This window comes from Apis cerana, linkage group LG16 (genome assembly GCF_029169275.1).
Source record: "Apis cerana isolate GH-2021 linkage group LG16, AcerK_1.0, whole genome shotgun sequence".
NCBI classification, from domain to species: domain Eukaryota; kingdom Metazoa; phylum Arthropoda; class Insecta; order Hymenoptera; family Apidae; genus Apis; species Apis cerana.
The window spans coordinates 2,813,218-2,840,227 of NC_083867.1; the positions used below are offsets into that span (position 1 = coordinate 2,813,218).

The 27,010-nt window shown below is 20.2% G+C and overlaps 1 protein-coding gene and 1 long non-coding RNA gene across 2 annotated transcripts; both read left to right on the forward strand.

Moving 5' to 3' along the window:
- Positions 1-3,020: 3,020 nt before the first annotated feature.
- On the forward strand, positions 3,021-5,272 carry LOC133667448 (uncharacterized). The gene is made up of 3 exons (XR_009832968.1): positions 3,021-3,176; positions 4,009-4,149; positions 4,919-5,272. It is a non-coding gene; the product is annotated as an uncharacterized LOC133667448 (long non-coding RNA).
- A 4,577-nt stretch (positions 5,273-9,849) lies between these two features.
- Positions 9,850-23,272, forward strand: LOC108000351 (elongation of very long chain fatty acids protein AAEL008004). The gene is made up of 4 exons (XM_017060607.3): positions 9,850-10,047; positions 18,503-18,754; positions 19,973-20,216; positions 20,846-23,272. Exons 2-4 carry the CDS (start codon positions 18,503-18,505, stop codon positions 21,310-21,312), a joined length of 963 nt encoding a protein of 320 aa, XP_016916096.2. The 5' UTR covers positions 9,850-10,047; the 3' UTR covers positions 21,313-23,272.
- The last annotated feature ends 3,738 nt before the right edge of the window (positions 23,273-27,010 follow it).

Here is a 27,010-nt window from a genome sequence, read left to right on the forward strand (position 1 = left end):
ATTATAATATTATATTTACAAAATACAATAATTTTCAAAAATTAATCGACAAAGCATAATTAATGATTTGAAACAATTTTTTTCTTTACAAAAATTTTCATATTGGGTAATCACAAAATATAGATTTATCGCGCTTTGATTAGTATTAGATATATATATATATATATATATATATATATATATATAATCAGCAAATCATCAAATTTAAACAAATAATTAAAGAAACGTGTGTTAATTCTTTTGTAGCGAATTCGTTGGATAAATTTTTTCATTTTACTGATTGGAAAAAGTCTTGAATTTATAAAAAATTGATAAATAAAATATAAGAAATTTCTCGGATTATTTTAAAAATTTATCGTTCCATGAATAACATAAATTCATAATTCAAATATATAATGTAAATACATAATACATAATATATTATATAATACATTGATAGTTTTTCTTATTATGAAGAAATATATATTTCAAAAAAAGATACTGACTTTATTTAAGCGATTTCAAACTCTAACTCAAATGATGACTGCGAAAAAAAAATCATACAAATTATGAATTAAAAATTACTCACGTAAATAATTTCGTGATCAATATAAAGGGAAAAAGCAATGAAACAAATAATTAGATATTTTGTTTTAATGATAGAAATGTTATATATAACTTGGTTTATATTGATAATTTTTATAAAAATAATTTGCAGTATTTTCATGATTAATTCGAAGTATATCAAATATATCAAATAAAAAAAATAAATAAATAAATCGAATAACTATTACATTTTCTATCCATTTAATATAACGATCTAATCTTTATTAAATTTTCTAAATATTTTTTTCTATCTCATTTGATTAATGAAGAATTTTAAAATCAAAATTTGTTAAGATTTTAATCTTTTTCTGATAAAAGATTACTATTTAATTCTCAACAATTTCGAATTTGAAAATCTTGTAAAATTTTAAATTCGAGACAATAATAAAAATATTAAATCATATCCAATTTGGTTTCAAATTTATTTTTATTATTATTTATTATTAAAAATTTACATGTATTTTGAAAATTAATATTATTTGTAAGTATATATAGTGTGTATATATATATATATATTATATACTATGTATATATTTATTTATTTATTTATATATATTTATGTATAATTGAGGATATTGCAGTTAAAAAAATGGCAATTTAATTTGCATTAACTTTAAGAAAATTAATAATATTAATTAAATTATTATTATTATTAATTAAATTATAAAAATGTTAATAATATTAAATATATAGTATTACTTGGTTGATTGTTTAACATTTTCTTGTTTAACTGCGTAGAATTCCTTGCCTTATTCTTGGAACTACAATTCCTGTTTTTAAATCACATGTCTTTAGAAACTTAAAATAAAACGAAACAGGAATATTTTTTTATTTTATTCATAAAAAATGTTTTCGTTTCCTATGAGCGAAAACTAAGCAAAATCGAAAAAAAAATCATTTACAATTCTCAGAATATCTATCTTCCCGCGTAACTGATGCATTCGAATTCCAATCCTGCGGATTATTACTATTTAATCGACTATTTCTGAATCAATCCAATGTTAAGAATCTCAAAAATCTTATTATGAATATATTTCAACAGAATTCCTTAACCTAATCTAACAAATTGAGAATCCATGTATCCATAATATGATTTTTATAACATTCTTCATTAAATTAATTTAAAAATCCTCAATTAAAAAGTAAATACTATTTTTTAAAAACTTTGATAAAAAAACACAATAATTGTAAAGTTTAAGATCCAAAATATTATATTATAAAGAAAATTTCCAATAATTTTTATTTCTACTATACAGTGATTCTCTAATTGCAATATTGTAATATTATTGAGAATCACTACATTATTTTTTTTTATAGGGAAATTTATGCCTAGGGGTATTTTTATCAATATTTAGTTATTAATAATTAAAAATAAAATTAAAAATATAAACTTATTCTTTTTTCGTTATATTTTCATTTTATTTTATTTAGAAGTGATCATAAATCATTTATAAAATTTCTAAACATTTATAAATCTTATATTTATATAATAGATATTAGACCAAAAAAAATAACTAAAAAAGTAACCAAAAGAACTTTATATTTCATATAATAAAATAAAAACAATTTATAAAATAATTTAAAAATATCATTATTCTATAAACAAATATAAATGATTGTTGAGATTTAAAATTAAATATCTTTTTATTACATTTAATTATGCATAATAAAATTATGCATTTCTGAACACATTTATTTTGTTCAATTATAAAAACTATAAACACAAAATTTTTTATTCTATTTTCATACTTACGATTTTTTATTTGAAATATTATACACATAATTTTTTTTAAATCTATATAATTATGTATAAAAAATAAAGAAGGAAGACAAAGAATTTTTTTCAGTATCATGACATTTATAAAATCAATATTCATTTACAAATACATAACCTTTTTTTTTATCAAAGTAAGAATTTTAAATATTGAATCTTTTTTTTTTTTATTTTTTGTATTTTCTTATAATATAATAATATAATATAATTATAGAAACAATATTAATATTCTTTTTTTGTTTATTCTAATATTCTAGTATTCTAGTAATTTTTCTAAAAACTTAAAAAAATATATGGATGATATTAACATATTTATAAAATAACATATTCATCCTTAAAAAATTGATTATAAAGACGAAAATAAATATAAAATTTATACAATAATTGGTTTATTTAGTAATTTATAAGTGATCGAATTTTACACGTTTTGCATTTTTATATAATTGCATTTTTTAAAAAGAAAATTAATATCATATTTAGAATTATTTTTGTGATCATTTATTTTTTTTATTTATCATTAAATTTGAATTAATGAATGTATAATGAAACAAGTTATTATTTCAAATTAATAATAATAATAATAAAAATTATTTCAATTATTCTAAACTATTTTTAAAAATAATTATTTCGATTATTTCAATTTTAATTTCAGATTTATCCAAATTTTATATTTGTTCTCTAGTAACGAAAGACCACCCAGCTTCGATTATGGAATCGTACACAATTGCAAATTATACGACGAAGAAACTAATAGTATTCGATTGTTAAGTTCCTTGGATGCGGGTGGCTTATACGCTTCTTGAATACTAATCATCAAGTATGCACCATAGTTTGTAACAGAATAAATTATCTCGTATTACAGTTGCATTCTATATCATAAGATAAAAAAATATGATGTAAATAACTAAATTAGTTTTTTCACTTATATGATATTTTGTTTCTTATAAAAAAAACTTAGTTGAATTATTGACGTCAATGCATAAATATTTTTATTAAGAAATCAATAGGAATGTATTTTTTATCCTTATAACTTAATATTCTTGTACTTTTAAGCAATGAAATTGATTTCAAATCGATTTTATTTATTATAATACGTATGTTTAATTCTATGATAATGATTTTTCACTTTTTTTTCTATCTTAAGGGACAAATTAATTACAATTTATTATTCTACTAATTTTTTTATTGTAAAATTATTTAATTTAGATTACTGATTTAATATAATTTATTTAGAATAAATTAAATATGATAACTATTACAAATACTAGATTACAATATCAATTAAATTAAATTATGCTTAAAAAATAAAATAATATTAAAAATAAATTAAAATAATTTCAATCATAAATAATTAGAAAAAAATAGTTAGTGAAATAAAATTAGAATCATTAAAAAAATTATAAAAAATATGTTGAACATAATATATTATTTATTATTATTATTATTATTATTATGTATTATAAAAAGTTTTAGATATACCTGTAATCCTTTTGATGAGATTAAAAATCGATTATTCGAAATCGAATCATATTTATGAAAAACTCGAAAACATAACTGAAACCATAGAAATAGTGTAATATAAAACCATAATGTAAACCATATTTATGTTATAAAACCTTGATTCTTGTATCATTTCTTTTCTGATGTAGGAAAGGACATCGCACTCCGAGAATTGCATGTTGCCAAGGTTAAAAGTGGTCTACCTTGTAGAACATTTTTACTGGACTTGTTGGACTTTTTACTGTCCAATATCTTTTCACGTATGAGATCTTCATTAAATGAAAAATATGGTAATAACGATATTGTGCAATAAATCAGAATTTTGAAAACACGTTACCATGTAATAAAAATTAGTTTATTATATAATATTATCCATTGAAAATCAGTTCAATGGGAGAATAAATAAGCTAATGGAATCATTATTATTTTTCTATTATAATTATAGCATTGAAATGTTCTTTAAGTCAATTAAATGAATCGAATTGAAATTAATGAGCATAAAAGAATCCATTTTCTTAATTTCTTAATAACAATAATTTTACTATTGAAATCTTATTTAAATTTTATTAAGTTAGATAAAATAGTAAATTGATATGAAATAAAATCATAAAATAGTAAATAAAATTAAAATTAATACTAGTGCATTTTTTTTCTCTATTATATAATATTTAAATTATATATATATAATATTAATATTAAATTTATATATATAATATTATTCATTTGCATAATGATAAATCGAATCAATAATTCAATAAATCAATATTAAAAGCGCATTTTCTTTATTATATTTTTCTTTATTTTACAATAAATACAAATGCAATATTAAAACATAACTGTAATAAAATTATAGTATCAAAATAAATTGAATCAATCGATGCGTACAAATGCATTTTCTTCATCTCTTTATTTCATTCATATATAATAAAATGATCATATATAATATAATAATATAAATAAAATTATGTTAATTCAATTATTCGATATATAATCTGGAAACGGATTATTAATCAATCAAATTCAAATTAATGATAGTAAGAACTCGTTTTTTTACTTCAGCAACGTCCACGTGACAGTAAGCGTGGTGGTCATCATCGTGAGAGGTCATCGACTTTAATAAAACATAGTCATCCATGCAAAGATCTTCTCATAGTTGATACCTGATCAATAGGAATATTCGAAGAAAAAAAATATATATGAAATCATTTACATTATAAGAGGTAAGATTTGAAAAACATTAGGTGCTTTCGTTTCTCGAATACCTTGATATTTGATCAATCATTTAAATTTTATGGTGATGCGTATCAAGATATAAATAAATATACACGGAAGATTCAATATCTCTTTTTGAAATTCTTTGCACATAATTTTATTAGGTCATAATGTAAATAATTCCATTTTAAGAACGTAATATTGGTGAAAAAATATAATGCTTACACTTTTAATAAGTGAACTGATAGAATATTTATACATATTAGAATTTATATTATTATATTATATTTTTATGAATACAATTAATTGGTACACATTTTGGTTTTCAGCATTTTATTTAGAGGTATAGTATATAAATATATTTAATTTAAATTCTATTCTTTAATTATATATTTTTTAAATATTTTAATTGTTTACAGATATAATTGAAAATATAATAAGAATGATATATGTATATTTATATTGATTATATTATATATTCTTAAAAAAATTTATTATCTAAAGAATTTTGCAACGAATAAAATGATCGATAATTTGTTATATTGGAATGAAAGAATATAATGAAACTCATGTATGTTTCAATGCCAGTTAAATAACATATTCTTTTATTTATTGTTTTTGATCTTCACGATTATTTATTTTTGTAATATAAAAGAATTTTTTTCAATCGTTTTTTCATTAAATTTATATAATTAATAGAGATTAATAAAATATTAATTTTAATAAATAACAATTTTAATAATTTAATTTTAGATTTAAAAAATTTTATTGTAATAATTTTTATTATTATATATTATTTAAAGTTTTATAATAAGTAATTTTATAATATATAATAATATATAAATATAATATAAATATAAATTTTATAATAATAATTTATAATTTATAATTTATAATTATTAATTATTAATTTATAATTATTATACTAAAACTAAGCTTTTATTTATAAAATGATTTATATAGTTTTTTATTTATTATTTTATTACATTTATTATTTTTTTCTATGCGATAAATATATCAAATATGATAAACAAAGAATGTGGATATAAGATAATTATAAATGCAAATTATATAAAAAAATTCTCAAACCATTGCGTTGTTTCATGAATAAAGAATAAAAATAATTTATAACGAAACATGAAAAATATGATTATTGCACATTGAATTATCTTCGATTATAATGTTATATAAAATGTACGCGTAAATATTTATTTAATATGCACATATTTTCGCACATTGTATAAGAAAATATCTAAAATTATTTTACGAGTATAATACGCAATTTCAAAAATTCATGAATTATTAAAATTTATGTAAAATATTTCTTGATTAATTTTCATTATATGAAAATTTTATTTCCGATTTTATTTCTATATGGAATAAGTTCTTGTAGATGGAATTTTATTTAATAACACTTCTTAAATAATAATAATTCAAAAACTCATTATTCTAAATAAAAAAAAAATAATGTTTTAAATTTTTCCTTGATCATGTAATCATATATATATATATATGATATATGATATATATATATATATATCAATAGTCATCAAATATTAACTAATCGAGTTAAACTATCATGATGACTTGAAAAAAATAAATGTAATCGTTTAATTTATCCGTAGCTTATCCAATCAATTATCGTGTCAAAAAATATTTTCTTCTCGATTTTTTTACAAATTCAAAATATTGAAATTTAAATAAAATCGAAAAATTTCGATATGTTATCTATGATAAATTATACCGGTTAATAATAAATTGAATATCACTATTAAATTAAATATCACTATTATTCAAATAAAGTTCGATGAATATTATTGGAAATTTATTTGTAATATTTAAATTTTACCAAATTATAGAAATCAGAGATAAATTAATAATAAAAAAAATAGTATTTATTGTCTTTATGCAATAATTTTAATAATTCATAATAATAGTAATAATAATAATAATATTAATAATAAATAATAATAAAATTTTAAAAATTAATTATAAATTTGATAAATTATAAATAATTTTAATTTTTATAATTTCATATTAAATAGAATAATCAAGTAATATGTATAATTTTTAAAATTTGCTTGTAAAACTTTATTTGTTTTATTATTATTATTATTATTATTAATATAAATAATGCAAAATTTCATTAATAATGTTAATCTAATTCCAAAAGAATCATCGATAATTCAAATTATTTAGTATAAAATTTTATCAGTATATATATTTCATATGTATATTTGTATTATTATATTATTATATTATTCATATATATATTTATATTATTAATAATATTTAAAAGAATTTTTTTTACCTTTTTAATAATTAATAATTAGATAATTTTTAATAAAAGAAATAATTTGAAGGAATACAACTTTTCAACAACAATAAAAATTCTTTTTATTATTATACAATATATTCTTCAAATTTATTTTTTGGTATAACGAAAATTTTATTCTATTGTACATTATATTCTTTTATATAATATATCAATCTGAAAGAAAAAATCTTTATAGATTTTTCTATATATAATTTCAAAATTAAAATAAATTTTACCAAAAATAAATATGCTTTTGAAGTAATGTACTTATTTATAATAAATATGATATCATAAATAATGAATGTATAAAAAATTTGAGGAGAAATTTATGTTTTATTTCATTAGTAGAACATTAACATTATGCATATTGTCATTATGTAATTATATTTGACCAAATATTATAAAAAAAACTATTGAAAAAAAAAAATGTAGAACCAATAAAAATCGAAATAATCTTTTATTAATTATATTGTATATTATATATTTATTTCTCAATTATAAATTTTAATTAATAGAAAAATGGAAAATAAATAAAAGCAAAATCGTGGCTTTAATATGTTAATATATTCTTTAAATTTGATATTAGACGAATTTTTTAATAAAATGTAGATTTTAAATGAAAGAATGTGTTTGATATAAACAATATTCAAAATTATTTCAGTAGAGATATAAAAAATCCCTGCATGGATATCCTACATCATTTATTATATATAAAATTTTATAAGAATAATAATCAAAATTTTTATAATCTTTTAGATAAACGAACTTCAATCAAATTAATTTCAAATTTTTTTATTAATTAAATTAAATTAAAATTAAAAATTAAATAATATTAAATGAATGAGCATGACAATATTTTTTAAATAAATGATTCAACGATTTAAAAACAGTTCTTAATGTTCTTTCTATGTTCATGATTTAATATTAATAAATTTAAAAAATTTTAATTTCCATAAATTAGCAATCTACGTTCGATAAAAGAATTAAAAATCTCTCAATAAATATTTATTAAATGTTATTTTTCATATACAAAAATTATTTTCAAAATATATATATATATATATATATAATTATATATATAATTTTATTTATCTTAATAGAAAATGTAGAATAAAATTTTTACAAATTTATTATTTATTTGATAAAATTTATTATTGTTTAATTATACAATGAAAAATATTGAATTAATTAAAAGTATCAATCAAATCTAGAAAAATAATTTTCTATTATGATTTATATTATATACATATTAATCATTTTTGACTAACAATATGATTTAAAAAGGGATTTTTACATTAAAAAGTTTAAAGTAGAAATTAGCATTTTAGAATTAATATTTAATTTAACTTAATATTAATGAAGATAATATTTTGTAATAAATAATGATTTTTAATTAAAATTAAAATTAAATTAAAAAAAAATTAAAATTAGAAATATTAAGAAATATTACATATTGATCTTAACATAAGATGAAATCTTTGTTTGTTATATAAATAATATAAAATAATATAATATAATATAATATAATAAAATAATATAATAATAATATAAAATAAAATAATATAATATAAAAACTTTTATTATTTACCATCTTTTGTTATCTATTATGAGATAAAATAATCAAATATTCATTTCGTTATTATTCAAATTAAGACTATTATATCATAGTTAAAGTTCCATAAATTTACTAAAATATAATACATCAAAAACAGAAATTTTAACTTAATTTTTTAGCACATCAATTTTAATGAATTTTAACAAAATTGTAGAATTCTGAAGTTAAACAGTTTTTCACAATTCAAATTGTTTTAATTCAATAATCAACAACTTTAAAATTTATTTTCAATGTTTATTTTAAACAATATAATCTTCATTTTATTGAAATTATTCTGTCTATTCTTTTTTGTTTATTTTTTTTATTTCAAACAAAAATTATCTTAAGAAATCATAAAATCCTTAATACCCAATATTTTTACAAATAAATGCAAACGAATTTATTATAAAGATAATACATACTTTAAATGCCACAAATATTAATAAACAATATAAAAATCGAATCGAATATAAAAATTTTCAACAATTGTGCAATATTCAATAAAAATTATTAAAAATTAATATTATCGATATAATTAATCAATTTCTTATTCAATTGTAAACAAAAATTCAATGATAACTAATGGTATAACTGATAGTATAACTTCAATAATGGTACCAAACACGACTTTCTGAACTACTTGATTCTTCAAATAAAAATGAATGCGTGATCGACAAAGAATCTAAGAACGCAAACGGCACCCTTATATATGCACGATCCTTGGACAATCGAGAACCATCTATATACAACAGATAAGCAAAGAGTCAATTATGAGCAGAGAGATTGGTGGGATCGTTGTCTATCCTACGTCTACACACGGTGCACACGTTACCTGGTACAGGTTATGTGCTGATATATAAAACTCGGTTTTCATTGCGGAACTTCAGTTTCTACGAAGATAGCTAAACACGAACATACTCTCTTTGAAAATCAAATCAATCTCTCGTTAATTATAAACTGTAACACTTTCAAGTTTGTTTCAATTATAATTTGTGAATAAGAAGAGATCAATATTTTTTGATTTTTTGCTGTCATTTATTTAGGAAGCAAAATAAATAGATCACAGTGAGTATATAAGTTTAATAGAAAGATTAAAGAGTTTTTGTATTCGATTGATGTTAAACAAAAAGTTTAAAGATTTATAAATATATATTATATTATAATTATACGTATATTTTGACGCATGCGTTAAATGTGTTGATTTATGAACAAGTATGTATGAATATCAAGTATCATCATATAGTAAGTAATATAATATAAAGTAAATAAAATCATAAAATAAATGATTTAAAAAGAAAGTGTATTATTATTTATATAATATATTTTATAAATTCAGTCCTAAATATATTTCGAATAGAAAAGTATTGAAAATAATTTTTAAAACAATTTCGATAAAATAAAATATTTGAAAATTTTTTTCATAATTATTTTGGTAATAGATTATATAAGGAAAATATTTATTTATATATACTAAATGCAATTATTAATTGAAATAATAATTTTTTATTATATTAAAAATAATTATTTAATATAATATCTTAAACTATAATTAAACTATAAAAATTTCTACAAATATTTAAAATAATATTTTACTTAATATAATATAAAAAAAAATTGTTATTTTAAATTAAAAATATTTTTATTTTTCAAAAGTGTATAATTATAAAATTTTACATACGAAATTGCTGATTTTTGTACACAGAATTATTTACACAAAAAATAAAGAAATCTTGTCAAATTTAAATAAATTTTGTGATTATTGGAAATCTAAAATAATCTGAAATAAATTTGGATGAAATATAAATATTTCAAATAATAATTTATAAATATTTCATAGAACGTTTTAAAAATAAATCATTTCTCAAAGAAATTTAAAAAAATAGTCTCAAAATAAAATATCTTAAAATTTTTTGAAACGTCTAAATCTAATCTAAATTATTTATTTTACGAAATCTAAAATTTAATAAAACATAATCTTTACGCAATATCTATTTAAGACATCTGTAAAATTCTAATTACGTTTAATTACCGCTAAATATCAAAATTATTTTAATTAAAAAGTTTACCGTGCAATCTCAAATTACTCTAATTACAAACTCTCTTGCGTTAAATAAATATTCTTGGTTTACCATTATAGTGATAAATTATTTAACTAAAATTAAAAATTTATATTTTATTTTTCAAAAATTATTAATCTTATTTCGATAGTAGTGAATAGAGTTTAATAACCAAGAATAATTATTGAAAATATAATTTATTAAATTGGATAATTTGCTAAAAAACAATTTTAGAATTACATAATAATTAAATATATAACATTTCAAAATTTACGTACATTTACGATACGGAAGTATATTTGAGTATATAGAAATTTATTTCTATTATATTAATAATTATTATATATTATATAATAGATCTATTACAGATTTATTAAAATTAATTATATTAGCACATATTCGAGCAAGATTTTATAATTATTTCTGTTTAACATCTCGTTTTTCCTAAAACATCGGATATAAGAAAAACACAGATATATCTTTTCAAAAACGATTCAATTGTATTTGAATCAAAATACGCAAAAATTCGACATTGTATCGTTAAATTTTTAATTCAGAAGATTCAGAAATCAAGTCGGTGCAAATCAAATTTTCTAAAAACAAAAATGAATTTTTTAAAAACCACGTAAATCATCAATCGATTAAATCATATTATATCTTTGTTACTATATTTATTTTACAATATATATCCATCAAAATTTTAATTACAATCAATGTAAGTAAATAAATTAAGTCACCTCTTTCATATAATGTCTAAAATATAATACATACTTTTATATTTATTTTAGCATTAATTTCTAGAAACTATCTCTTATCCTCAATTCTTGTTGACAGCTCTTACACGACTTTATCTATGTTCCCATGACAAATTTTTAAAAATTTCATCTCGTTTCTAACATTTGATTAGCTTTTTAATCTTTTTAAACGCAACACCATAGCCATTGTCTCGCAACACAAAGGCGTTGGTCGCTTTCTTTGCTTAAAAAGATAAAGACACAAGGATGCACCTGACTGGACAGCAAATAGTGCTTAATGAGCGTGGAATTGCCAGGAGAGCAGTGATTTCAATTGCATTACGCGAACGCGACTCGATAAACTTATAGATCTCGTTTTACATTGCAAATATATAATTGATTCGCGCGAAATATCTTCTCCATTTATCGAGATCTTGATTGATTTAAGTGCGTGGAAAATGCGTTTCTTGAAAATAATGTGATAAAAATGGGAAACCAAAGACGGATAATGAATAATTCTGTAAAAAAATGTTGTATAATCGAGCATATAGCCATTATTTATTGAGCAAGGTCATTCTTTTTTTGTTCTTTTCCTTTTGTTTCTTGTCCAACTTTGTATTTCTCTTGCTGAATATGGCAACATTAATCTTTGCTGTCTTCCAGTTAAAATATTTATTCAGCATATATTTAGTTTACAGTGTATATATTGTAGAATTGAACATAATTTAAATAAAAATTTTTGAATGAAATATAATTGTAGAAAAAGTGTAGAAAAAATTCTATTTTAATTATATTAAGTTATATTATGTTTTAAAATGTTAATATATTTTAATCCGTATCTTTTTTACTCAAGATAATGTAAAATTTCTATTAATTAAATAAAGATTTTCAAATTATCATTACTTGAAATATTTATGCTGAATATTTGAAATTTTAATTATCAGAAATTTTGACGTAAAGGCGATTAATGTAATGAATATAAAAGCATTATTTTTTTTTACAAATAGCTAGAAAAATATAAAGAAAAAATGAGAATTCAAATTTCTGAAGAATATTTATATATTCTTATAACTTTTTTAATAATTTTAATAATTTCGAAATATATTATATGGTAAAAATTGAACAATTGATCTAGCTTGTCCATTATTTTTTTTAGTAAGATTTATTTTTTGAATCTTTTCGAATCTGATTCAAAACTTAATAATTGTTTAAAATCTCGATTTTGATGATAAAAATCTTCATTATTGATTAATGATAAATTAACACTTAACATATGTGCTGAATCTTCTTTTGAAATTTGGAATACTTATCTGATCATAGATCTATCAAAATATTCTGAAATTTGATCAATTCTTACATTGATCAATTTTAAGATTTCTCTGTATTATGATCCGCATAACTGTAACTGCAAAAGATTTATCATCGCTACTGAAAGAAAACAACGCAAACAATTCGATTCAAGATCAAGTATTCATGAGACAATGCTAATGCATTAAAAAATAAAATCATTTTTTATTTCTCATTTTCTTTCTAATGATTTTTATCAACACATTTTTTTATTAAAATTATTATTAATTTTTTTCTTGCCAAAATTATTGTTTTTGATCTTATTTTTAATTAAAAGAAATTCTATAAATACAAAATATTTTATTAAAGAACAGGAAAACAAAAAACAAAATTGTAACTGTTGTGTTAGAATTGTCTCATTGACCTTGACTCTCGGCCTCTTTTTCTTTCAGTTAATTCTTTTTCACTCTGCTTTATTCACTTTTTATTCTTGGCAAAAAAATGTAAACATACTTCAAATACTTCCAATCGAGTCATATCAGTAAGTAAAGATCGATATATACATCATTGGATAACTAAAATAAAATATAATAAAATATTTACTACACATGTACTGTTCTATAATCATATGTGCATTGAAATTAGTTATTTTTGCGATGCTGCGAAGATTTTAAATTCAACTGATTTTATGTTTCTTTGTACATTGGTATGCATATATATGCACATATACATTGTTACATCGGTATGCATACATGTATATATATATATACATAAATGCATGTTGATTAAAAGACGAGATGCTTTAAACAAAAAAAAAAAAATGTGGAAAAACAAAGAGTAGCTAATGATATGTCGATGAAAAATAAGTGATAAGAATCAGTTTATAAGTTTCTTCGAACGTTTTTTTTCTCAAGGTCGTTTCTCTTGTTGAACTTTGAACTCAACTATAGATTTCGCTTGACATATTTTTTTTTCGTGATTATCATCTCGTTATCATATTATCGTTAGCAAAAAATTATTTCTTGTTAACTATATCATTTTGTGTATCAATGCAATAACAAAATAAAAGAGTTATAACGCATATATATATATTTGTATCGTTTTATTCGATGACTTATCATTATTCACGAAAATATATATTTTATAAACATATATACTTGATTCATATATATTTTAAAATAAAAGTAAAATAAAATAATGGAATAATATATCATTAAGTATATTACAATAATATAATACAATAAATATACGGTTACGATAATAATATTTGTTTTAATATTTTTCTAATTTATATTCATTTTTTTCTCTTTCATTCAAATTAGTGGAAGTTATCTGTCCAGTTTTAATCTTAATTGCGAACATTAAAGAGAACGCTATTATAATAATACATATACTGTTATGTATATAAAATATATTATAATACGTATTTATAAAATATTTAAAAATGTAAAAATGTAAAAAAGGAATATAATATAGAAAGATATATAAAACAATATATATATTCATTGTATTATTTAATAGATGAAATTTGTGGTTTTTATTTTTTTTATTTTATCGTTTACAAAAATATAATTTTATATTTATAAAACATCTACAGTTTAATGATAAAATGATTAAGATTTTTATGATATCAATATAAATGTTTATTTCAAAATTCATTTTTATTATAAAATAATTTTATCATATATTAATACAAAGTTAAGGATAAAAAATGATACTTGTTTTATATCTTTAATAAAAAATTTCTTGTATCTTTAATATGAGATGGTCAATATAATTTTTTGTATATATCGTATATTTAAAATTTTGATTTGTATATGATTGGACAAAATTGAATTCAATAATTATTCATTGTTAATTGAACTAAAACAAAGAAATGCATATTCATAATTGGAAATGATGCACGATAGTATGATACAAATGTTTTGCGTGTAATCTACATTGTACTTATCATTTTAATTTCATTAATGAATTATTTTTACAATATTTATTCCAACTAAGAACGATAGAATATGCTTGTATAATTTTAAATGTAACATATATGTATATCTAATTTTAAATTTTAATAATTATTATTTATATTTCTAGAAATTCTTATAAATGATTTTTTATTTTTCCGGTTATCTAATAAATGCCTAAGCAGTTTTAAATATATCTAAGCCGCGCCCATATGCATAATTTATTCATTTGCGTAATATAGAGTGTGATATATTTTTGAGATCTTTGGAGGATTGATTTTAGAGACTAAAACAAATACAAAAATTAATGTACAAAAATCGATTGAGATTTATTTGTTAAATTATAAGCAATTTAAATTCGTATTAGATAAATAGCAAAAAAATAGCAAAATAGAATCCTTATTATTTTATTATTTATTTATTATTTATTTTATTATTTATTTTATTATTATTTTATTATTTATTATTTATTTTGTTTCTGCTGTCTTAATTATCAAGAAGATTATCGTTAAAAATTTCTGAATTTTTATTATATCTTTCTTATATCTTATATTTTAAAAAATTTTAAACTATATATTATATATATACTATAACAAAACACGAATACTTTTTTCTATATCATTCATAAAAGATTTTTTTTTCTCGTTTTATACGAGTCAGTGAACCAAATAAAATTGAGAAAAAGTTGCCAATAATTCTCAGAACAATTACATTTATCTCAATCTTGCGATATTTAACCGAGCATTACTGTAATAATAATAACAATAACACTTAAAACGTGACATCATTATAAAAAAACGTAATGGGACAATCTTTGGTAAAAAGATTGAAAAACACTGATTTAAAATTTCAAAAATAACAATAATAACATTTGAATCGATATCATCATAAATAAATATGATCGATCATGTGGTAAAAAGATTAAAAAACACTTATTAAAAGTTAAAATCGAGTAAAATTAAATGAAATGGAGCAAATGCAATAAAAATAATAATAATAAAGTCCGGTAATCTGAATTTTTTTTTTTACAAGAAAAATGCGTTTCCTCTATCGGTATTGCAGTTAGTGAAGTCACGTCTCCTTCCAATTACAATAGTTGCAGATCGTATTACAAAATCGAATAAGCGTGTCGCTTTTTCGGTTCTTGGGGAAACTCGCCAGTTGCTTGTAATTTGTTAAATTTCGCAAGGAACTATAACATTGAAAGTTGGTTCTGTCTTGCAAAATTTCTGCCCACGAAAAGAGATAAAAGATAGTATCTGATTTAAAATGATATTATTTGAAGTAATATATTATTCATGGTCATATTATCTCATAATTATTTAAAATAATAATATAAAATAATTTTAAATAATTTGAAATATTATTTTGAATATCATTTCATAAGTAGAAATTTTTATAAAAACAATATTAAAAGTTTAAAAATATAAATGAACTATTAAATTATTACGAAAAATTTATTATGAATATATGAAAAATTTTAAAAATTAAAGATATTAGATTAGTGTATATTAAATTTTTCAGAATTTGAAGTTAATAGAGTCATATAATGTAATATAAATTTTAATATTATACTTTTATTACATATAAAAATTCTGAGATTATAATATTTTTTGAATATTATCAAATTAAATTTTTATTCAAATAAATATTCAAACGAAATTTTTATTTTATTTCTTTTTTTTTTGTTATTTTGTTATATATATTTTATACGTTATTATGTGAATAATAATTATTAATATTAATCAAATAATAATTTATATTAATAATAATAATTTATATAATTATGTATATTTTTAGTTATAGTAATGTTCAGTGTAAAATATAAAAAACTGATTTTTATATATTTATATTTATTGTTTTCTAAAAAAATAAAAAATAAATTTGATTTACATTATACGTTAATGTAAATAATAAATTATATGATTTATAAAATATATATTATATCACATATTTTTAAATTGTATTTATTTATAAAAATATTTCTTTTTTTAATATTTGTATCAACTTATTTATTTCAAATTATGATATCTATTTTTTCTACATAAAGAAATTTATTATCTTTTATTCTTTATTTATTATTCAAAGTAATCAATAATTTAAAAATAAATAAAATATTAAAATATTTTTCAATTTCAAATAAATATATTTCATTTTTACTTTTTATTTCAAATAAAAGATGTCCAATTTTGCACCGCAAATTTTCTAACCTATAATAATAATAATCATAATATATCTATAATAAGTTATCTGTAACATTTTTATCACTTGATCACTTATTCATATCCTCAACAACACATAATTTTTATTATAGAACAATTTTTTCCAAATGTAACAAATATACTATGCTATGTAGAGCACTCACCATAACAAAATAATTCACTTATTATCGAAAGATATTATATACTTAAACACTACATATATAAACGTAGAAATTTTTGATCTTCATAAGAGATATTCATAACAGATGTTCGTGTTACCACTTTCGCAGTCGTAATACGTTCGTAAATTTCAGTGAAAGGATTGGCTGGATTTTAACTTTTCGTGACAACGTTGATCTATAGATTCTCAAACCGTTGTCCGCATAAGACGAACCGTGAATACGCGCGAACAGTTTTATTTTTTAAAATATAGATAATATCTGGAAAAGTAGTAAGTGTAGAATAACGTGTATTTCATTAATACAACATTAATTACAAATCATTTGAATTTTATCTTTAAGTGGTTAATTAAACAGTGTGATTGATGATATATCAAGTAATCGGGAAAATTTTATCGTTTTTTTTTATAGAATAGGAAAATATAAAAGAGAAATATATAAAAAAAAATTATTAAATAATTATTAAATACTAATTAAATAACATTACATAAATAATTGAAATAATTGAACACATAAGTAATTGAAATTTAATGATTTAATAATAATTCATATTTTTAATATTATTATTTATTAATGGCTTATAATAGGAAGCTTGTAATAGGAAAAGATAAAGTTGCAAAGTTATAATAATACGTAATTAAGTGTGAAATGTTAAGACAACTATTTTGAAGGAAAAGATTATAGATATATCAGTTTTATAAATATAACTTTGAGAAGTGAAATATTTCCTATTTTTAATTTTGGAGATAATATTCAATAAGAAATTTTTAAATATAATTCATATACGTTCCAATTTAAGTTTCCAATTTAAATTATCATTTGCAGCTGTTGGTAAAACAGTGTTTTATAAATGTTTATTTTACTATACAAGAAATTCTCTATTATACAAGAAATATGACAAAACTTTCTTATTTAGCAAAATTATTATATCTGATAATTCAATATCTCTGAATAATCTTGTGATCAATGAAATTATTAATATTTTTTTTATTGATGTCGATTGATTGTAATACTATTATATTACTAACAATTGATAATAAATCAAATCAACAAAATTTGCAAATAATAAAATTGTAAATTTGTAAAATTTATTTTGATTTACAGATGGCGCAGTTTGTAATGACAGTATACGATGAATACCGCTCTCTAATAGACAATAACAGTGACCCTAGAGTCAAGAATTGGTTCATGATGAGTAGTCCATTCCCTACCTTATTTATTTGTTTATTTTATGCTTATTTCGTCAAAGTTTTAGGTCCTAAACTCATGGAAAATCGCAAACCTTTCGATCTTAAAAAAATTTTGTTATTTTATAATTTCTTTCAAGTGGTATTCTCCTCGTGGCTGTTTTATGAGGTATGAAAATTCATTAAAAAAATTTTTAAACATATAACAAACATTTAACAATATATAACAAACAAAAATTTTATATACAAAAATCAAAAAAAGAAAAATTTATAAATGTTATCTTGCAAACAATTTAAAATAAAACTAACAAAAGCAAAACAGTACTATAATTCGTTACAAACGTTGTGACATCTTATTTCACTTTGCATATTTCGTGTCTTGAATTTTACTTTATTTCATTTGCATTATTTTATTCTATTCTATATATTTTATTTTATTTAAATTTTTTTTTATCATTCTTTCAATCTTTACATTATCTTCTTTGTGATTTTTATTGTATCAAAAGATTTTTAATATTAAATAAATAAATATTAGTTATTATTATTATTATTACTATAATTATTTCGAGTATCTGATAATAAAAATTTGATTTTCAAATATAAATTTCGACTTATAAAGATCAAATCACTATTAAAGATCAAATTTTAGATATAAAATAATTGTAAAAAAAATAATTTGCGTTAAAGTAAGTTTATTTTGATTTCTGAAAGTCTTTATGAATCTTTATGAGTCTTTTATGAACCGAAGAGAGTTTTTCGAAAAAAATCTTCTTTAAATATAAAAATGATTATTAATAAATAATATATGTTTATTGAAAAAGATAATTATTTTAGATAAAAAAAATAGATAAAAAATGTAGAGATAATAAAAAAAAAGATGGAAAATTTTAATAAATCAAAAATTTGATCTCGATCATATCCATCTAATGACAAATTTTATCGTTTATTCAATAATTATTTTATTATCCACTAAATTTTGATAGTAGTAAGTTTAACATATGATTTTACCTGAATTTTTTTGTTATTTTCATACTTTTGAAATATATATATATATCTAAATATTTTTAATTTATTATTATTTATATAATAAGATTTTAAAATCTTATCAATTCTTGAAAATATAAACTCAAAATGAAATTTCAAGTATGCCAAATAAAATAAATGAAATTTGATATCAATTTTTTATCTCATTCTTTCTTTTTCACACAACTTGAATTCATAAAAGTTATCTGGCCGAATAAATGTTTAGATTCGTGCTGTAATTACATTTGGAAAAGAAAATTATACGAGTTTGCCATTATTATAAAAATAATTTGAATAATGCACGATTAAAAATAAGAAAAAATTATTTGATGAAAATTTTATTCATAATACATGTTGTTCACAGTCCTGGGTATCAGGATGGGGAGGTCGATATTCCTTCCGTTGTCAACCGGTAGATTATTCAAATAATCCAATAGCACTTCGAATGGTACGAGGTTGTTGGTGGTATTATTTCTCAAAATTTATTGAATTTTTGGATACGATATTTTTCGTGATGAGAAAGAAAAACAATCAGATCACGACTTTACACGTAATCCATCATGGATGCATGCCGATATCTGTTTGGTTTGGCGTTAAGTTCAGTCCTGGTAAGTATTTATCAATTTGATTTTTTTTATCTAATTTTTGATTGTTTGCATTTGAAATGGATTTGCACGTAAATGGATCAATATTGGGTATTTTTTATTTGATTTAATTGGAATAAAAAATATATTTAAAAAAGAGAAAATTACTTCAAATGAAAAATAAATTTATTTTAAATAAATAAGAAATAATAAATAATAATGAAATAAATTTTTATTTCAATTTTGTAACATGTATTTTTACATATTATTTTATCTTAAATAATTATCTTAAATAATATAATAATACTACTTGTCTTTTAAATATTTTTTAATTTGCAAAAGATTAATTTGCAAATTAAATATAGAATCAATACGATATTTTTCTTTACACCAAACAATTTTTATTTAAACATTTTTTTCTTTTAATAAATTCAGTCTCTCGCGAGACATTTCAATTTTGCAATATTATGAAAACACTCTATACACGTATAAATTTATAGAATGTATTTCTTTATTATTTTTTTCTATTCATTTTCACTTATTTTCATTCGAATGTGAAAAATTACTCAATGCTATCAATCTAATGACGCAAAAAAATTTCTCAACACGCTCAAAATTCGAAACTCGATTACTGACCCAACTTTCGTTTACAGGTGGCCACAGCTCCTTCTTCGGCTTCCTCAACACATTCGTGCACATCTGGATGTACTCCTATTACTTCTTGAGCGCTCTCGGACCAAAAGTGCAACGCTTCCTCTGGTGGAAGAAATATTTAACCACCTTGCAAATGGTTCAATTCATCCTTGTGATATTGCACGCGTTCCAGCTTCTTTTCATCGAATGTGATTATCCGAAAATATTCGTCTGGTGGATCGGCATGCACGCAATCATGTTCTACTTTTTGTTCCGTAATTTCTACAACCAAACGTACGAGAAGAAGAAATCTTCCACTATGGCATTAAAGAAGGAAATCAGAGAATCAGAGAAAGAGAAGAAAAATCAGAATAGTAGTGTGAATGAGACGATATACGCCAATGAGTGCAAAATGGCAACCGGATACATCTCAGACAGTGGACTTAGGAACCGTGTGTTTATCGACAATCGCGGTTTCCAAAAATAAAAAAAATTGCAAAAGTAATTATCTATGCATACAAATGCATACAATTCGTATCCATGATGATATGATAATCGGTCTAAGCAATATAAATTTTAAAAGAGTAAGTTCTAATTCTAAATTCTAAATCTAGGATTGTAAGAAGTTGAAATTAAAGAACTGCCAAATTTCATCCTTTAAGATTAAAAGATTTGAGACTTAGTCAATGAAAAAAGCTCGAGGCTGTCATGATTGCCATGTGATTAAAAGATTATTTTGATGACAAAGAAATTAATTGCTCAAACAGTTTCAAGTCCTCATGAGTAATCTTGAAATTAAAAATTAAAAATTGTAATTGTTTGATGACACGGATCAAATGAAGACAAGAGCTCAAATAATTTCAAATTGTCATGAGTAATTTTGAAATTGCAATTGTTTGATGACAAATAAGATTAGTTGATAAGAACTGAAATAATTTCTAATCGATTATAACTAATATCTAGATTTAAAGATCTGCTTCTTCTCTCAGAATTTGAATTTTTACAATATTGTAATCGTTTTCTTTTTTTTTTTTTTTAAGATTTATAATTAAGACATAAAATCTATTATAGACCGATTGTGATCAAATTTATCGCAATTTGATACGATGTCAAGGATATCACATGAATAGGACACGTTCCTTCTTTTTTGAGTTTTTCGGCTATTTGATTATTACATGAAATACATTCGTTTAAACATTCGTTTTTGAAGTTTTTCGCGTGTGCTTCTAGATGTATGTCTTTATATGAGCAAGACTGTATCAGTGAATGTATGAGAATTAGAGTAAGGAAGATATGAGGAGGAGACGTGGCGGCAATACACCGCTACAAACTTAAGTATCATTTAATTAATATTACGAGAATTGCCAAAAAAATTTGTTTCTCCTTTTAAGTTCTTCTATTATGAATCTTGTAAATTATGTCGATCGCGATGAAGTTTAAAAATTACCTGCAACGAAACGAGTCAAAGAAATCAAACTCATTAACTTTTCTTCAATTATTTATTAGAAAATTTATTAATTAAAAATCAATAACATCTTATGTTATATTTTGGAAATTTAATTTTCTTAATTTAAGAATTTTTAAGAAAATAGAGTTGATTAATTTGGTTCCTAAATAACTCAAATTACGTTACAAGCAATTTTACTTCAAATATTATGTCAAATATTATGTCAAACAATTATATTATATATTATATTGAATGGTATATTAAAATTTTCCATATTTTCTATCATTTAGAAAATTCTGAAAAAATTTTAATATACTTTCGAATATATATACCCAAAAGAAAATTATAAAAATTTATGAAATATTTATGATGACGAATCTTGGTATGGCATGCTATTGAAAAGTTAATCATATATATGATGTAAAATCAATCTCAGAAAGAATAAGTAATTAGTAGCAATTCGAATACAAGATATTTGTGTATTTTAAACGAATTTTATATAATATATAATTTTTTATAATAATATTTCCTTTTTAAGAGAAGATTATCATAAAGAAGAAACCACTAGTCGGCTTAAAAAGTCACTTTCAAATATTAATGTTAAATTTGTATTTTATTGTAGTGATAATTATCTTTTTTTTTTTTTGTCAAGATAATTTTATGTCCCGCAGTTAATAACACAAGTTAGTTAATTTTTACACGATATTTTTTCTTTGTTGATAATTTTCTGTGATAATTTTTGGTCAATGCGCAGGTTTATCTGTACAATCGATTTAGTATACACTTAGAGGCATAAATGGGCGAGTGTTTAATTTTATTTTTTTTTAATTTTAAATGTCTAGAAAGAAATTTTTCGATCAAAAGAAACATTAATCTAATTTATGGTGTGAACTACACGCAATATACTAAATATATTATAAGTTTATATAATACGAATAACAAATTGTAAATGGAAGATCTATTTATTTTATAAAATAAAAATTATACAATTTTTAATTAATTAATTTTTCCCATTTTCATCTTCTTTTATATCTTCTAAGATTGTTTTCTGATTATGTTTTTTGATTTGCAACATTCTTTGTAATATTAAAATAATATGGAAATTTCTTTCTTTTTCTTTTTTTTTTTTATATTTCTTTCGAAATAGATTCGAAGTGTTCGAAGTCGGATTGGTTCAGGTAAGTTCATGAAAATAATCAATATATCGATTATTTAATACTAAAACAATCGAAAAAATTATGATATTATTTATTTATTAACTGGTTTAGATCTGATTATTCGATATTCGTAATTCCATATAGATTTCATGTTAATATATAATGTCAGAATTGTAACAATTTTATAAGAACTACTATTAAAATTATCTTACATATTACAGAAAAATGCGGATTCTTGAAATCTTCGTGTTAAATCGGGAAAAGTCGGGAAAGATCGGATATATTCGTGAGAGTGTCTATGCGTATGGATTTTCAAAAGTACAATACTCGTATAGATCGATACAGATGTATCGAGATTCTGAAATTAATCGATTCCATATAAATATACAAACAGAAATATTTAATTATATGTACAAGATGTTGCAGAAATCAAGTGAAAAAGTTCAAGTAATGAAGTGATTTCAAGCAACATTTTTTATTAAAATCTAATTTATTGCATAAAATAAAGTGTCAAAGAATCGCTCAAATCTATAATTGCAGGACTATACAATTGTTTGTATTATGAGTCTTGAGTCAATTAATGTTGACTCTAATTATTTTATCTATCAATTCTTGAATTCTATCTGACTTCTAACTGTATTTCTAACTGTATTCTAGAACAATAATATTCTAATAGAACAATAAATTCTAATTAGATTTTTCATCAAGTAAGGTTAGTGTCCTTAAATATCTCTTCTTAGTTCAATTGGAAGAATCCTGGTGGGGATAATAATTAATAATATCATGTGATCTCGCGAAAATTAAAGGAAAAAAAGAATTTAATTTATTAGTATATAAAGATATCAAAGTTCTGATAATCAAGAATTTATCATAGATCAGTATATATTTATTATAGATTTTCTAGATTTCGAATTAGAAATGATGTTGGTTGTTGAATTAGTCCGTGTCTGGAGTATATCACTTTTGGATTTCGCTCTAGTCAAGATGAAACATATAACGTATTATATTTTTATATTAATATAATTATTATCATAATATTTAATATCAATAAACAATTAACTGGTTATAATAAAACAATAATTCTGTTAAAATATTTAAAGTAAAAAAATATTATTTAAAAGTTTTATTAAAATAGAAAAATAATTCTTATGACAAATCAATGTCTATTATAATAAATTGTTAAAATAAAATTTTAGTATTGACAAAATTGTATCGATGTATATTATGTAAAAATATATTATATTAACGTATGAATAACCATAAATAATCATCAATTATTAAAATAAATTATTAAAAATGTTTGTTAAAATATTGAAATTTTATGGAAATCTTAATTTACGTATTGCAAAAGTTCAATAGGAAATGACTTCAAAAGGAAATGACTTCTCGCTTTGATCTACATTAAAGGTCGCGACAACCGTCACGAAGTTCAGCGGAAATATATCATAATGTATGATTTTTTATTAACAACCAATAATTTCGAATCATTTTTGTCATATCTTTAATAATTTATATTAAATATCATAAATTATCATAAAATATATATAAAAAAATTATTGATTATATAAATTATATATGATATAATTTTTTCCATACAATGATAGTATCTTTCATATAATTTATAATTCCATATTTACGTCGATAATTACATTATTTAATTTCAATTCTTAATACTATTAGTGTTGTAATCTTATTCCGTAAAGAATCAAACATAGGATCAAATTCGACATTATATTCGAGATAAAAAATATATTACATAATATATTTTAGAAATTATGTAATTTATTTATCATTTTTGTGATGATAATTCAATATATTATGCTCTTAATTTTTTTGCATATATTTTTAGCGATATATATATATATATTTTACCAATCTCAATAGATAATTCAGATCTCTTACTTATTCAATGAAGGATACTATACCAAAAACTTCAAAACACGAAAGCGAAATAAATTCGATTTTTTTGTCTTCTATATTTTTCTTAAAAGTAAATGTAAAAGTAACAAATTTACAAAGTTCATAATAAAAAAGAGAAATCTAATTTAAACTAATTATTATGGCATTCATATATATATAAAGATTATGGCAACCAATTCGATAATAAAAATAAGATTAAAGAATTAGCCAACAATATTTGATCGGTTATTACTTGAGTACTTTATAAATTTAAAAAATGTTCCATGCATAGAGACGATCTACTTGCTAGTTTCGAAAATAAATGAAGTAACCAATAGTACTAATTTTCATTAGTGAAAGTGACAACTTGGTGAAAGTCAATGAGCCATGCGACATAAAGGAGACACCGAATAAACTGCATTATAACCTCACAAATGTATGTGCTATACATGCTAATAAATTACGACAGATATATCATACTTTTTGTCAATTGCGTTCAATTAGAACAATTTAAAATGGAATGTAATGGAATATATGAGAATTTATAAAATTAATAATAAAATATAAAGAATTAAAATATTAATTATAATATTAATTATATAAAATAGAATTATCATTATACCATTATCGTACATCGGGTCAAACAATGCAAAAATTTTACTAGAATATTCATATTATTCACTAAGAGACATTTTTAAATACAATTCGTTTTTGTTATTCTAATATATTGTAATATATTTTAATACATTCTAATAATTGTTATTTAAATTCAATCGACATTAGATCTATATTGAACTCACATAATAATTATTATATTATGTGAATTATTATATTATAATGTGAGAACAAATTTGCAAGTAAAAATAATCATTACGTTCGATCTTTTTTTTTTTTTTTTCGTATTTACATATTTAAGATCATTAAGAGTATCCATGTAAACGAATGGACAAACGCAATAGTGCAAAAATATGTATGAATTTGATTTTTTAAAAATATTAAATGTATATGTTAATAGTTAACGTATACAGCGAAGCTGTAATAAAGAATATAATAACAAAATTTCATTAAAAATAAACGACGAAGTAAAATAGATTATATTCAGCTTTGTTCGAGTAAACGAAAGTACCAAGATAGCGAATCAAAAAACGTAGTTATGTTTTACGTCATTTTCCAGATTCTGAATTACGCAACGCGCTAAAATTTTCTCATATGTATATATACGCAATACTTTTTATTACTTTATTTTAAATATTATTAAATATTATTATATAATAATTATTAATTAATAATTAAATAATATGAAAAAATTTATCTGAAAGATAAATTTATTTTATTTATTTTATAGTTAAATAAATAAAATTAATTAAATATTTCTTATTTGATTTTATTAAAAAAATATATAGATTTTTTATTTCTTTATATATATATATATTTTTTTTTTATTTGAATTTTTATTATCTTTCTTATCGTTCATCTCAAATAATTATACACTTATTATAAACAAATAAAAAAAAATTAATTTTTCATAACGAGACTGGAATTTATTCATATTATTTAGAAATTTATTATTCAGAAATTTTCTTTTTTTTCAAATAAAATAAAATTTTTTTTATTTCAAATAAAAAATACTCGATCCTACGCGATATGATACATAATATAAATCATAATATACATAATATGTA